General features: G+C 39.6%; 6 protein-coding genes across 7 annotated transcripts; all 6 read right to left on the bottom strand.

Moving 5' to 3' along the window:
• Positions 1-101: 101 nt before the first annotated feature.
• On the bottom strand, positions 102-548 carry LOC127947173 (histone H2A). Its single transcript, XM_052544171.1, has one exon. It carries the CDS (start codon positions 523-525, stop codon positions 139-141), a length of 387 nt encoding a protein of 128 aa, XP_052400131.1. The 5' UTR covers positions 526-548; the 3' UTR covers positions 102-138.
• Positions 549-2,097: 1,549 nt separating this feature from the next.
• Positions 2,098-4,492, bottom strand: LOC127947150 (histone H1). Of its 2 annotated transcripts, XM_052544149.1 has the most exons (3): positions 3,780-4,492; positions 2,318-2,388; positions 2,098-2,174 (listed from the first exon to the last, which is right to left on the bottom strand). In XM_052544149.1, the coding sequence occupies exons 1-2, from the start codon at positions 4,475-4,477 to the stop codon at positions 2,379-2,381; spliced, it is 708 nt and encodes a 235-aa protein (XP_052400109.1). In that variant the 5' UTR covers positions 4,478-4,492; the 3' UTR covers positions 2,098-2,174; positions 2,318-2,378. The 2 variants fall into 2 exon arrangements, with proteins under 2 accessions (XP_052400109.1, XP_052400108.1); XM_052544148.1 differs by lacking the exons at positions 2,098-2,174; positions 2,318-2,388 and adding an exon at positions 3,284-3,454.
• Positions 4,493-5,385: 893 nt separating this feature from the next.
• Positions 5,386-10,072, bottom strand: LOC127947190 (histone H2B). Its single transcript, XM_052544178.1, has 2 exons — positions 9,584-10,072; positions 5,386-5,667 (listed from the first exon to the last, which is right to left on the bottom strand). The coding sequence occupies exon 1, from the start codon at positions 10,050-10,052 to the stop codon at positions 9,678-9,680; it is 375 nt and encodes a 124-aa protein (XP_052400138.1). The 5' UTR covers positions 10,053-10,072; the 3' UTR covers positions 5,386-5,667; positions 9,584-9,677.
• On the bottom strand, positions 5,644-6,162 carry LOC127947184 (histone H2B). The gene has a single exon (XM_052544175.1). The coding sequence runs from the start codon at positions 6,135-6,137 to the stop codon at positions 5,763-5,765; it is 375 nt and encodes a 124-aa protein (XP_052400135.1). The 5' UTR covers positions 6,138-6,162; the 3' UTR covers positions 5,644-5,762.
• Positions 6,661-7,036, bottom strand: LOC127947200 (histone H4). The gene has a single exon (XM_052544186.1). The coding sequence runs from the start codon at positions 7,017-7,019 to the stop codon at positions 6,708-6,710; it is 312 nt and encodes a 103-aa protein (XP_052400146.1). The 5' UTR covers positions 7,020-7,036; the 3' UTR covers positions 6,661-6,707.
• Positions 10,073-10,558: 486 nt separating the features above from the next.
• On the bottom strand, positions 10,559-10,954 carry LOC127947198 (histone H4). The gene has a single exon (XM_052544184.1). The coding sequence runs from the start codon at positions 10,915-10,917 to the stop codon at positions 10,606-10,608; it is 312 nt and encodes a 103-aa protein (XP_052400144.1). The 5' UTR covers positions 10,918-10,954; the 3' UTR covers positions 10,559-10,605.
• Positions 10,955-12,575: the final 1,621 nt, after the last annotated feature.

Raw genomic sequence — 12,575 nt, 5'->3', positions numbered from 1 at the left:
TAGATGCATGAAAAGCTTACATATACACACATACACGCAGATAAATTCAGGGTTTTTTTTTTTCCTAAATACAAATCGCTCTTCTCGAGAAAGTGGGTGGCTCTGAAAAGAGCCTTTGTGAATGGTGTATTGTTCTGTTTATTTGGTCTTGGCGGGCTTCTCGGTCTTCTTGGGCAGAAGCACGGCCTGGATGTTGGGCAGCACGCCGCCCTGAGCGATGGTCACTCCACCCAGGAGTTTGTTGAGCTCCTCGTCGTTACGCACCGCCAGCTGCAGGTGACGGGGGATGATACGGGTCTTCTTGTTGTCCCGAGCGGCGTTTCCAGCCAGCTCCAGGATCTCTGCAGTCAGGTACTCGAGTACAGCGGCCAGATACACCGGAGCACCGGCACCGACGCGCTCTGCGTAGTTCCCTTTGCGGAGGAGTCTGTGAACACGACCGACGGGGAACTGAAGTCCTGCTCTGGAAGAACGAGTCTTAGCCTTGGCTCTGGCCTTACCACCGGTTTTGCCTCTTCCACTCATTTTTGGAGCTCACGCAGTAGCTACTACAAACGGGAAATGTATGTAATAGACGTTAGAATCAGAGTTTAATAGAGAGTGCTCGTCGTCTATTGGCCAGAATCTGTCACAGATGAAAACCAATCACTGCAAAGCCCTCCAAAACTCCAAACCCCGACTGCAAGACAGGGGCGTAACCTGAAAGAGGCGTAACTTGACAAAAGAGGCGTAACTTGAAGTTGTCCAAATCACACAGATCCACGCGAGATGTCAAAACGAGATTTTGTCGGGCTGCGCTCCAAACCGCATACCCTTTAATTAGGCACTTAATTTCAACAAGTACTAACTTAACGAGCGTTAAAAGAGTACACTCTTCAGCCTGAATGCGATTTGGATATCATCGTCCGCTATGTTAATCATGTGACTTACAAAGTTAAAACAAGCGCAAAAACGTAAAATATATGAGTGACAGGTTTAATTAATTTATTTGTAAGTATCTTGATAATCAAGAAAATTGCCCATGTTGTTGTCTTGTTGAAGAAACGGTTGACTTTTTATTTTGTGATTTTAATATAGCCAATACTGTTAATTAAAGTTTTTATATGTTTAACTCCACCAATGTGATCGTTTTATCCTTCAGTCTTCTTTTTTTTATTAAGAAAACCCAAAATCGTTATCTCTTGAATATTTTTTCAATTACTTTGTGCAAAATCCTCATAATTCCTCACAGCATCACTAACTCAAAAGTAGTTTCCCTCAGCGACTGCAGCAATGTCTGCACAGGGGGTGCATCAATCAGCTGCTCGAAGATCTCACCTTTGGAGAAGACTGTTGATTTGATACTCTAATCATGTAAGTATTACTACTCGAAAATTAACATTACCCCATAATGAATTGAATCTTTTGCCCACCCCAACACTTACATGCAATAACGATAAATGCCAACCAATAATTATATACATTTTTTTTTCTTAAAATGACATTTTAGTAAAAGAAGCTAAATGTATTTTTGTCGTGACATAGCTATACATGAATAAACACTAGTTGAACAAATGCAGTCAATGTGAATACATCAATTTTCAGTCAAGCAATTAATACATTAATGGATAAAATATTTTTATTTTATTTACTGACAATAAACATGTCTAAATGACATGAAATAAAGAATGTATAAAAGTTAGCATCACAATAAATGCATACATGTGCAAGTCAACAACACATGAAACAAAGCTTCATTCAAACTCTCCATGAGCACCACTACATGGAAAACATTTACACAGAGTTTACAATGCATTGATTTATAACTTTTGTAGTGGGCTAAACCACCCGTGTGTCCTTGAGCAAGGCTCTTTAGGTTGATCAGGGGATTTTAGGCCTCTGATAAAAGCTCCATCGTATTTTTGCCAAAATCACATCCTCAGTGTCTTGTGGTCTTTATCTAGATGAAGAGACCACAGCAGCATCTGGTCCTGATGAGACAGTAGGAGCTGGAGTGATGGAGCGTCTCATCCGTGTCTCTGGACCTTTTCCAGGATGATGCAGTGGACTTCTCCATCCTCAGTGCACACACCAGTCTACAGGCATTTTAATGTCCTGCATACACTTTATTATTATGTTTCAGGTTTTCCCTTTTTTTCACCTTTCCTTGCAGGTCCTGCTCCACCACAGAAGATCTGTAGCAAATGCACAGAAATCAAGAATAAGAAAAGAGGTGTAATAGTTGTTTAAATTTACACAAAAAAAAAAAAAAAAAAAAAAAAAAAAAAACTACAACTTAACATTTAAAATATTTCATTTATTTATGTAGTGTACTTACACCAATCCGTTGATGGCATCATTTCTTCATCAGTCACTCTTCAGCAGATAAACACTGTGTCTCATCTGTCCCTGTAACATCCAGACAACAGTCAGTCTTCTCTGTCATATATCTGTAATATACTGCATTTACATGTTGAGCTAGTGGCTGATTTAACTCACTTTTTATCCAACACAAATGTTCCTAAATTATCAATATTGCAAATGGACAAATAAAATAGATAATATGTGTTTAGTTACTGTATGTAGATTTGTTTGTGTACATGACTTACACTCATTTATAGCAGTGTTGACAAAAGTGAATTCTACACAATATCACACACATCACTCAGATGCATGTTATATGTCTGTTAGATGAGCTCATCTGCAATACTTATCAAACATTATCCAGTCAGATGATAGACATTTAGTAATAATCTTCAAGATGTATATGGTTTATGTAAATCCACTTATGAGACGTTTACTTAATGGAGCTCCCTTGTAAGTTATGCATTATAAAACTTGTTTAGAGCAAAATCACAAATATGCTGTATTATGTAGGTCACAGACAGGGTTTAGATTAAGCCAGGATCAGGCCATAGTTCAATTAGTATTGACTAGACTTGTCTGTGAAACGGGGATAGCGTCTTTTCGCCTTTTGCTTATATGTGGCTGACTTTACACCTTAGTTTTAATAGACTATTAACCACAAAACGATACCACTTTATGAAAATGACTTATACACTTCAATTTAAAGAATTATTTCAGGGGAAAATATATATATACTCTCACGGTAAGCTGTCATTCGTCTTTTTTCCAGTTTAATGGCGGTTGGCATCCAGCTTATTGGTGCATTATACCGCCTTCTTATGTTCCGGAGTGTGTATCACATAATAGGTTTTCCTACTAAAACATCACTCACATTGTCCCCTAACATTAATATCCACTCACACATTATGCATCAAATCCTGCCTAAAACGCCTGCTTTCCTTAAGAACGTAATCAATATTCTACTCTTGTGCCCTGTTTAAAGCGGCCATATTGCCAACAACTTATCGTTTTGACATCTCGCGTGGTTCTGTGTGATTTGGACAACTTCCAAGTTACGCCCCTGTCTTTCAGTCCGCAGACGTACACGCTTGCAAACCCTCTCCTCTTTCTGCCAGAATGAATGAATCAACAGAAAATGTACATGCATTATATATTAAATATGGTTTTAATGCAGAAGAAGGTAAGAAAACAGGTATAAAATTGCAAATTGAAATATGTCCACAACATTTTTTCAAATCAAGTTTGTTTATTTGCATGCGTTCTATAAATAATATTGTGTTAATACTTAGATTATACAAGTACCTTAAGTGCTCAAAAGAATAGACGTTAAATAAATAAAAAAAATATTAAAACTTTGCTCTTTAATTGTAACAAGTGGGTGGCTCTTAAAAGAGCCGTTTTGTTTTGTTTTGTGAAGAATCACTGACACTTACTTCTTTTTGGGAGCCGCCTTTTTAGGCTTGGCTGCCTTAGGCTTCGCCGTTTTGGGTTTGACTGCCTTGGCCTTCTTGGGGCTCTTGGCGGGCTTCTTAGCAGCTGCAGGCTTTTTGGCTTTTTTGGGGCTCTTGGTTGGTTTCTTTGCAGCTGCAGGCTTCTTGGCCTTCTTGGGGCTCTTTGTTGCCTTCTTTGCAGCGGTGGCGGCCGGTTTCTTCACCTTTTTGGGGGATTTCTTGGCGGTGGGTTTCTTGGCAGCAGGCTTCTTTGCTTTCGCGGGGGCTTTCTTTGCAGGTTTCTTCTTGGTTTCGGTTTGCTTCTTGTTGAGTTTGAAGGAGCCAGAGGCGCCGGTACCTTTGGTCTGGACCAGGGTTCCATTGGTCACCAAACTCTTGATGGCGAGCTTGACGCGGGAGTTGTTCTTCTCCACATCGTAGCCACCCGCAGAAAGACCCTTCTTCAAGGCGGCGAGGGACACGCCACTCCTCTCTTTGGAGGCGGACACAGTCTTGACGATCAGGTCCCTGACGCTCGGGCCCGTTTTCTTGGGTTTAGACGCCGATCTCTTCTTGGGAGCTTTAGCCGGCGGGGCAGCGGCAGCTGGAGCGGTTTCAGCCATGTCTCTGAGTTTTGCACGTCGATAGGCGGAATACAATGAAACGCTGCTGAGCGGGGTAGCGGAATTTAACTGCCACATGAGAACCGTGTAGACTCAATAACCAGCTCCACAGATTTTCGCGCGCAAACCTGATGATCCGTTTAAAACATATATATATAACACACACATACACTTATTTTTTACATTAATATATTTATAACTCAATTTATTCATTATTAATTTAATTTCTGCGCTGGCAATTATCTATTTACAGCATCGTTGCATTATATCAGTTTCACATGATTCTTCAGAAATTATAATATTAGGATAAAAATACTGCAAACATTTTTTTTCAACGGTCTGGTCCACGTTGTCCTGTACATGTATCTGATTAATAGAAAACACATGCACATAAGTAAACAGTATGATAAAAGTTATTTACGTTCTATTCGAACAGTTTAAAAAAATTATAATATATTATAATAAATCCAATCCTAAATAGTATTTCAAAGATTTTGATTTCAGGTCAGGAGTGTGTGGTGTATTTATGCAAGACTTTTTATCCAATAAACGACATATTTAATGCTGAAAGCTCTTTAACTGAAAACATGCAACATTTCAGATCACAGACCCACTTTATATTAAATGTCCTTTACTAATATGCACTTACGTCTAAATTAATAAAGTGACAAAATGACCGGTCCATAGTGAATCCTAATGCTTTGTTTGTTTATTGCTTTGCTTAGTGTGACTGTTAAAGGGTTAAGGTGAGTTTAAAAACTCTTGTTCGGATGTCTACCAAAGTTATTTTTGTGAGCTGGATTTGTTTCTCTACATCAGTAGTTTCTTAACTCTTTTGTTGCTGTTGTCTGCCAAACCCCTTAGATGTAAAATATTTGCTCAAGGTACCCCCTGAGATTTTTAAGTTACTATTTCAATAATTAATGACATGTTCACATTTAATAACCACATGACATCTGAAGTATATATATATATATATATATATATTTTTTTTTTAAAGTAAGTTTTATTTTCACTTTGTGGCTGTTGCACAATAATTAGCTTCACTCTGAAACCTTTTTTTTTTTTTCATACTTTAACTTTGTGCAGTTATAAACTATTGCAGATACTATTCTTTTGATTTTTCTAATCGTCAGATGCCCGATTACGTTAAAAGACCAAAAGTGGTTTAAGCGTTAACTAATAGTATAGTAACAGTTAAAGCATATCTGATACTTTGTTTCCTCAAGAGTTGAGAAAGAAAATAAGTGTAGTTCTGGGTTTATTGACTTAACCCACCACAAATAACTACATAAAGCTCTTTAACTGAAAACATGGGTGGCTCTTAAAAGAGCCGTTGGGGTTGTCGGAGTCAGATCACACTTCACTTGGAGCTGGTGTACTTGGTGACGGCCTTGGTGCCCTCAGACACGGCGTGTTTGGCCAGCTCTCCGGGCAGCAGCAGACGCACGGCGGTCTGGATCTCTCTCGAGGTGATGGTGGAGCGCTTGTTGTAGTGAGCGAGACGAGACGACTCACCGGCGATGCGCTCGAAGATGTCGTTGACGAAAGAGTTCATGATCCCCATCGCCTTGGAAGAGATCCCGGTGTCAGGGTGGACTTGCTTCAGTACTTTGTACACGTAGATAGCATAGCTCTCCTTCCTGGACTTTCTGCGCTTCTTTCCTCCTTTAGCCGCGGTCTTAGTGACGGCTTTCTTGGAGCCCTTCTTGGGAGCAGACTTCGCTGGTTCAGGCATGATGCGAGTGTCGAAAGAACACAATAGCTTTCCGTCTGCTAGCGTACTGGGTATTTATCGAAAGCTCATGCTAATTTAGGAGGCTGGGTTGACATTGCCTGATTGGCTGTTTTTGCACAACGAATGGAGAAAACAAATTTCATTAGTTAGAAATAGGGAGCTGGACAAACATATCCGCCAATCACAGGCTTCTAAATTTGAATGCTTCCCGTACCCTCCCCCACACATGCTCTCAGATTTTCCCGCTCAATATGTTTTTTGTGCTGACGAACAAGAAAAAAAAATGGAATTTTATTTACATACTATTATACACAATTTAATACGTTATTGGAGAGAACACGAGGTAACGTTAATTAATCAATTTAAACTCGAGATTAAAACATCTCATAAGTCTTTGTTAGTGTGCCAAAACGTTTATCTTACGAACGTTTTAATAATATAAAACTTATAGAGTAGGCTACGCCATTAGTTGACTACAAAATAACTCAGAACATTATGAAAAGAGCTCTTTCTGAAGATGTGGGTGGCTCTTAGAAGAGCCGTTGGGTGTTTGTGAGTGTACAGATGAGTTTATCCTCCGAAGCCGTACAGAGTGCGTCCCTGTCGCTTCAGCGCGTACACGACGTCCATGGCGGTGACGGTCTTTCTCTTGGCGTGCTCGGTGTAGGTCACGGCATCGCGGATCACGTTCTCCAGGAAAACCTTCAGCACACCGCGGGTCTCCTCGTAGATCAGACCGGAGATACGCTTGACCCCGCCGCGGCGAGCGAGACGACGGATAGCGGGTTTGGTAATACCCTGGATGTTATCACGAAGAACCTTCCTGTGACGCTTAGCGCCTCCTTTCCCGAGTCCCTTACCACCTTTACCTCTTCCAGACATTGTAGCAACTGTAAGGATGTCAGTTAAAGTTGTATAACTAAATATCAGATGCAAAATCAGTTGAGTTTTATCGTGGCCTACAGGACCTAACTGAAACACACGAAGGCGGATATATGGTACGTCACATGATACGCGTCATTCATTCACACGGTGATCAAATGTAATCTGATATTATGAGGCTTCTGCTCCTGTGGTATGTTTGCGTTTTGTTTGTACATACAGTTTACAAGTCTGACAGTTTATCAAGCTCTACCCAATTTTATTTAACTTTAAAATATACAGTCAAACTTTCCAAAGAAAGATTAGTATGCAATGTGAAACATATTGTTGCTATTATGTAATTATTATTATTAGATTCTTTTGGCAGGAATTATCCGTCCATTTTCAGTTGTTCTGTCCTCTCGCGGGGAAACTTGAGCTTATTGTAGTGTCTCGGGCCACAGGCGAAGAAAACCCTGAACAGATGCTGGAAATATCAACATGTAATATATCTTTCCTGCAATCTTCAGCCAGAAGAGTTCTGAAGTTACTGTGCGGCCTGCAACAAAGAGACCCTCATAACTTGAAATGCTTCATTGTGATGCAGCAGACGTTCATCAGAGGAGCACCAGGACAAGACCACAGGAAACAGATGATTCTTCTGCACAATCTGACTTTGCTGCAGTCTGGAACTGAACTACTGGTTTCGTCTGGTCAGAGGAGAACTGGCCCCCAACTGAGCCTGGTTTCTCCCAAGGTTTTTTTCTCCATTCTGTCACCGATGGAGTTTCGGTTCCTTGCCGCTGTCGCCTCTGGCTTGCTTAGTTGGAGTCACTTCATCTACAGCGATATCATTGACTTGATTGCAAATAAAATGCACAGACACTATTTAACTGAACAGAGATGACATAACTGAATTCAATGATGACCTGCTTTTAACTATCATTTTGCATTATTGACACACTGTTTTCCTAATGAATGTTGTTCTGTTGCTTTGACTCAATGTATTTTGTTTAAAGCGCTATATAAATAAAGGTGACTTAAATAAAGGTAATCTTACATGTCTCAGTCTTTTAGATTAGTCACATTAGGGATGTTCATTTTAACCGGTTGAACATTAAGAATTTTGACCGATTAATACAATCAGTTAAAAACATTAAAAAAGGTTTGATTCATGGTTAAAATATGCTATGCATATAAAATATTGTGTATACAAACATTATAATAAACTGTAAACATAGCTAGGCTATTTAAGTTCCCTCACTCCACAGTAAATCATTTCAATTAACAGTATTTAGAAAATGAATTAACTGTAGGCCTTTCAGAAGTTATAGAAACGACAAGCCAAAACAAATTCATTTAGGCTTAAACGAAACTGAAAACATGTTGGGTCTTTCATTCGACACAAATGAAAATGTTTACGTATTCACAATGTATTTGAATGCCAAATTATTATTATTATGTTCTTCACTCACATTCCAATATCCAATATGTTTTGCAGAACAGTGATAACACTACACAGCACTGATTTTACAGATATAAACTGAGCAGTGTGTTTTTTCCCATATGTTTGACTGACAGTATTTTTTTATGTTAATGAACAGGCTGCATTGTCAAAGTAGAAATACTTAATTGTGTGCGTGCATGCGGCGCCATCGCAATCACTTGAGTTTTTCCTTCTAACAGTGGAACAATCTTCTCTTTTTAAGCAGGCCAACATCCATCTGCATATGCATTTCTAATATGTTCCCTTTGCGTTGGTCATCTGCCCAGCATGCTATTGATATTACTGTATCAAACTGAATTTGACAGAGTTAAAGAGACAAGTTGTTATGAATAAAATTTTGAAAGCTTTTGCATGAGCAATTTATTTGATGTAATGACTTGTATGAAGAACAGCTATGTGTTGTTTAAAAGTAACCAATGCAAAATTTCAGATCACAGACCCACTTTATATTAAGTGTCCTTTACTAATATGCACTTACGTCTAAATTAATAAAGTGACACAATGACCGGTCCATAGTGAATCCTAATGCTTTGTTTGTTTATCGCTTTGCTTACTGTGACTGTTAAAGGGTTATGGTGAGTTTAAAAAGTCTTGTTCGGATGTCTACCAGTTATTTTTTGTGAGCTGAATTTGTTTCTCTAAATCAGCAGTTTCTTAACTCTTTTGTTGCTGTTGTCTGCCAAACCCCTTAGATGTAAAATATTTGCTCAAGGTACCCCGAGATTTTAAGTTACTATTTAAATAATTAATGACATGTTCACATTTAATAACCACATGACATCTGAAGTATATATATATATTTTTAAGTAAGTTTTATTTTCACTTTGTGGCCGTTGCACAATAATTAGCTTCACTCTGAAACTGTTTTTTTTTTTTTTTCATACTTTAACTTTGTGCAGTTATAAACTATTGCAGATACTATTCTTTTGATTTTTCTAATCGTCAGATGCCCGATTACGTTAAAGACCAAAAGTGGTTTAAGCGTTAACTAATAGTATAGTAACAGTTAAAGCATATCTGATACTTTGTTTCCTCAAGAGTCGAGAAAGAAAATAAGTGTAGTTCTGGGTTTATTGACTTAACCCACCACAAATAACTACATAAAGCTCTTTAACTGAAAGAATGGGTGGCTCTTAAAAGAGCCGTTGGGGTTGTCGGAGTCAGATCACGCTTCACTTGGAGCTGGTGTACTTGGTGACGGCCTTGGTGCCCTCAGACACGGCGTGTTTGGCCAGCTCTCCGGGCAGCAGCAGACGCACGGCGGTCTGGATCTCTCTCGAGGTGATGGTGGAGCGCTTGTTGTAGTGAGCGAGACGAGACGACTCACCGGCGATGCGCTCGAAGATGTCGTTGACGAAAGAGTTCATGATCCCCATCGCCTTGGAAGAGATCCCGGTGTCAGGATGAACCTGCTTAAGTACTTTGTACACATAGATAGCGTAGCTCTCCTTCCTGGACTTTCTGCGCTTCTTTCCTCCTTTAGCCGCGGTCTTAGTGACGGCTTTCTTGGAGCCCTTCTTGGGAGCAGACTTCGCTGGTTCAGGCATGATGCGAGTGTTGAAAGAACACAATAGCTTTCTGTCTGCTAGCGTACTGGGTATTTATGGAAAGCTCATGCTAATTTAGGAGGCTGGGTTGACATTGCCTGATTGGCTGTTTTTGCACAACGACTGGAGAAAACAAATTTCATTGGTTAGAAATGGACTGGTCTACAGACACATTCCCCAATCACAGGCTTCTAAATCTGAATGCTTCCCGTACCCTCCCCCACACATGCGCCTGGTTTTCCCGCTCAATATGTTTTTGTGCTGACGATCAAGAAACAAAACACCCATAGTTTTATTTACATACTATTGTGCACATAATTTAATACGTTTTTGAGAGAACACGATGTAAAGTTAAATCAATTTCAACTCGAGATTAAGACAAAGTCTTTGTTAGTGTGCTAAAACAGCTACCTTACTAATATTTCAATTAAAAAAAAACTACTACGCTGTAGTTTGATAACAAAGCACTTCAGAGAACATGAAAACAACTCTTTCTGAAAATATGGGTGGCTCTTAAAAGAGCCGTTGGGAGTTTGTGAGTGTACAGATGAGTTTATCCTCCGAAGCCGTACAGAGTGCGTCCCTGTCGCTTCAGCGCGTACACGACGTCCATGGCGGTGACGGTCTTTCTCTTGGCGTGCTCGGTGTAGGTCACAGCATCGCGGATCACGTTCTCCAGGAACACCTTCAGCACACCGCGGGTCTCCTCGTAGATCAGACCGGAGATACGCTTGACCCCGCCGCGGCGAGCGAGACGACGGATGGCGGGTTTGGTGATGCCCTGGATGTTATCACGAAGAACCTTCCTGTGACGCTTAGCGCCTCCTTTCCCGAGTCCCTTACCGCCTTTACCTCTTCCAGACATTGTAGCAACTGTAAGGATTTCAGTTAAAGTTGTATAACTAAATATCAGACGCAAAATCAGTTGAGATTTATCGTGGCCTACAGGACCTAACTGAAACACACGAAGGCGGATCTATGGTACGTCACATGATACGCGTCATTCATTCACACGGTGATCAACTGTAATCTGATATTATGAGGCTTCTGCTCCTGCGGTATGTTTGCGTTTTGTTTGTACATACAGTTTACAAGTCTGACAGTTTATCAAGCTCTACACAATTTTATTTAACTTTAAAATATACAGTCAAACTTTCCAAAGAAAGATTAGTATGCAATGCGAAACATATTGTTGCTATTATGTAATTATTATTATTAGATTCTTTTGGCAGGAATTATCCGTCCATTTTCAGTTGCTCTGTCCTCTCGCGGGGAAACTGGTGCTTATTGTAGTGTCTCGGGCCACAGGCGAAGAAAACCCTGAACAGATGCAGGAAATATCAACATGTAATATATCTTTCCTGCAATCTTCAGCCAGAAGAGTTCTGAAGTTACTGTGCGGCCTGCAACAAAGAGACCCTCATAACTTGAAATGCTTCATTGTGATGCAGCAGACGTTCATCATATTTAAGTAAAAGGGGCTAATATAAACTGAAAATTAAAATTAAACATGATTTATCAACAGGGTCATATTTCAAAGTTTTTCGTGAGTCGACCACAAGGTGGCACTGAAATGGCTGAACATCTTTTTTTTTTTTTACACGTGTGTAGTAACCTACCTAAAGCACAATCATAGCACGTATGCACATAGGTATGATACTTAATAAATGCATAATTGTAGTATTTATTATTATTATTATTATTATATAATATAATCAAAATGGAGTATTACATACTGTAGCATATACTGCCCATAACAGGAGCCCATACGATTTTATTGTTTTAGATCAAGAATACTAACAGATTTTATTTATTTATTCCTCGTTTTGTTGTTTTTCAGCCAATTTTGTGTAAATATTTGTAAACTTGAGATCAAAGGATCATATTTTAGTGGAAACGAAGGCTTGTAGCGCATTGCTGTATTTCATTATAATGTTTGTCCATCAAAAAATAGTGTAACATTGTATGTATAAACTATGTATTTTATATTTTACTCAATCTAACTTTTAAGACTGTTCTACATGAACGGTAATTTTGGCCTTTTATCAAAGACTTATCAATGTCCCACTTAAGGAAGCTGAAATGAAACACTGAGCTATTCTGCTGGCGTTAAAGTCTGAATATACATCCTACATCCGACAGGCCTTTAGAGGAATCACCTCAACTACTGTAATAACAGTTTTATGTTATATGTTAAGTCTTAAATCTCCTTCTGGTTGTGATCTGACTCTCGGGGTGACAGTGTTCCTGTTCCAGAAGTAATGGATCGCTCCTTCACACATATAAAAGCTTGGTCTTGTGCCCGAACAGCCCTGATGTGTGTCCGGCTCCGCTGCCGCTGAGAGCTGAGACGATTGATGGCTGGAGCCGGAAGCAGATCTCACAGCCGCTTGATTTAATCAAAGACATGGAGGGAAATGCAGTCATTAGCATTATTAAAGCACAGAGCGGCTTCACAGGCAGCCATGCATCACGAGATATTACAGCACTTACACTAAACGCACAGAAAAGAGAGAAACGAGC

Source organism: Carassius gibelio, chromosome A25, assembly GCF_023724105.1.
Source record: "Carassius gibelio isolate Cgi1373 ecotype wild population from Czech Republic chromosome A25, carGib1.2-hapl.c, whole genome shotgun sequence".
In the NCBI taxonomy this organism is placed as follows: Eukaryota; Metazoa; Chordata; class Actinopteri; order Cypriniformes; family Cyprinidae; genus Carassius; species Carassius gibelio.
Note: the sequence above shows the minus strand (reverse complement) of the source record. Positions and strands in the feature narration are given on the sequence as shown.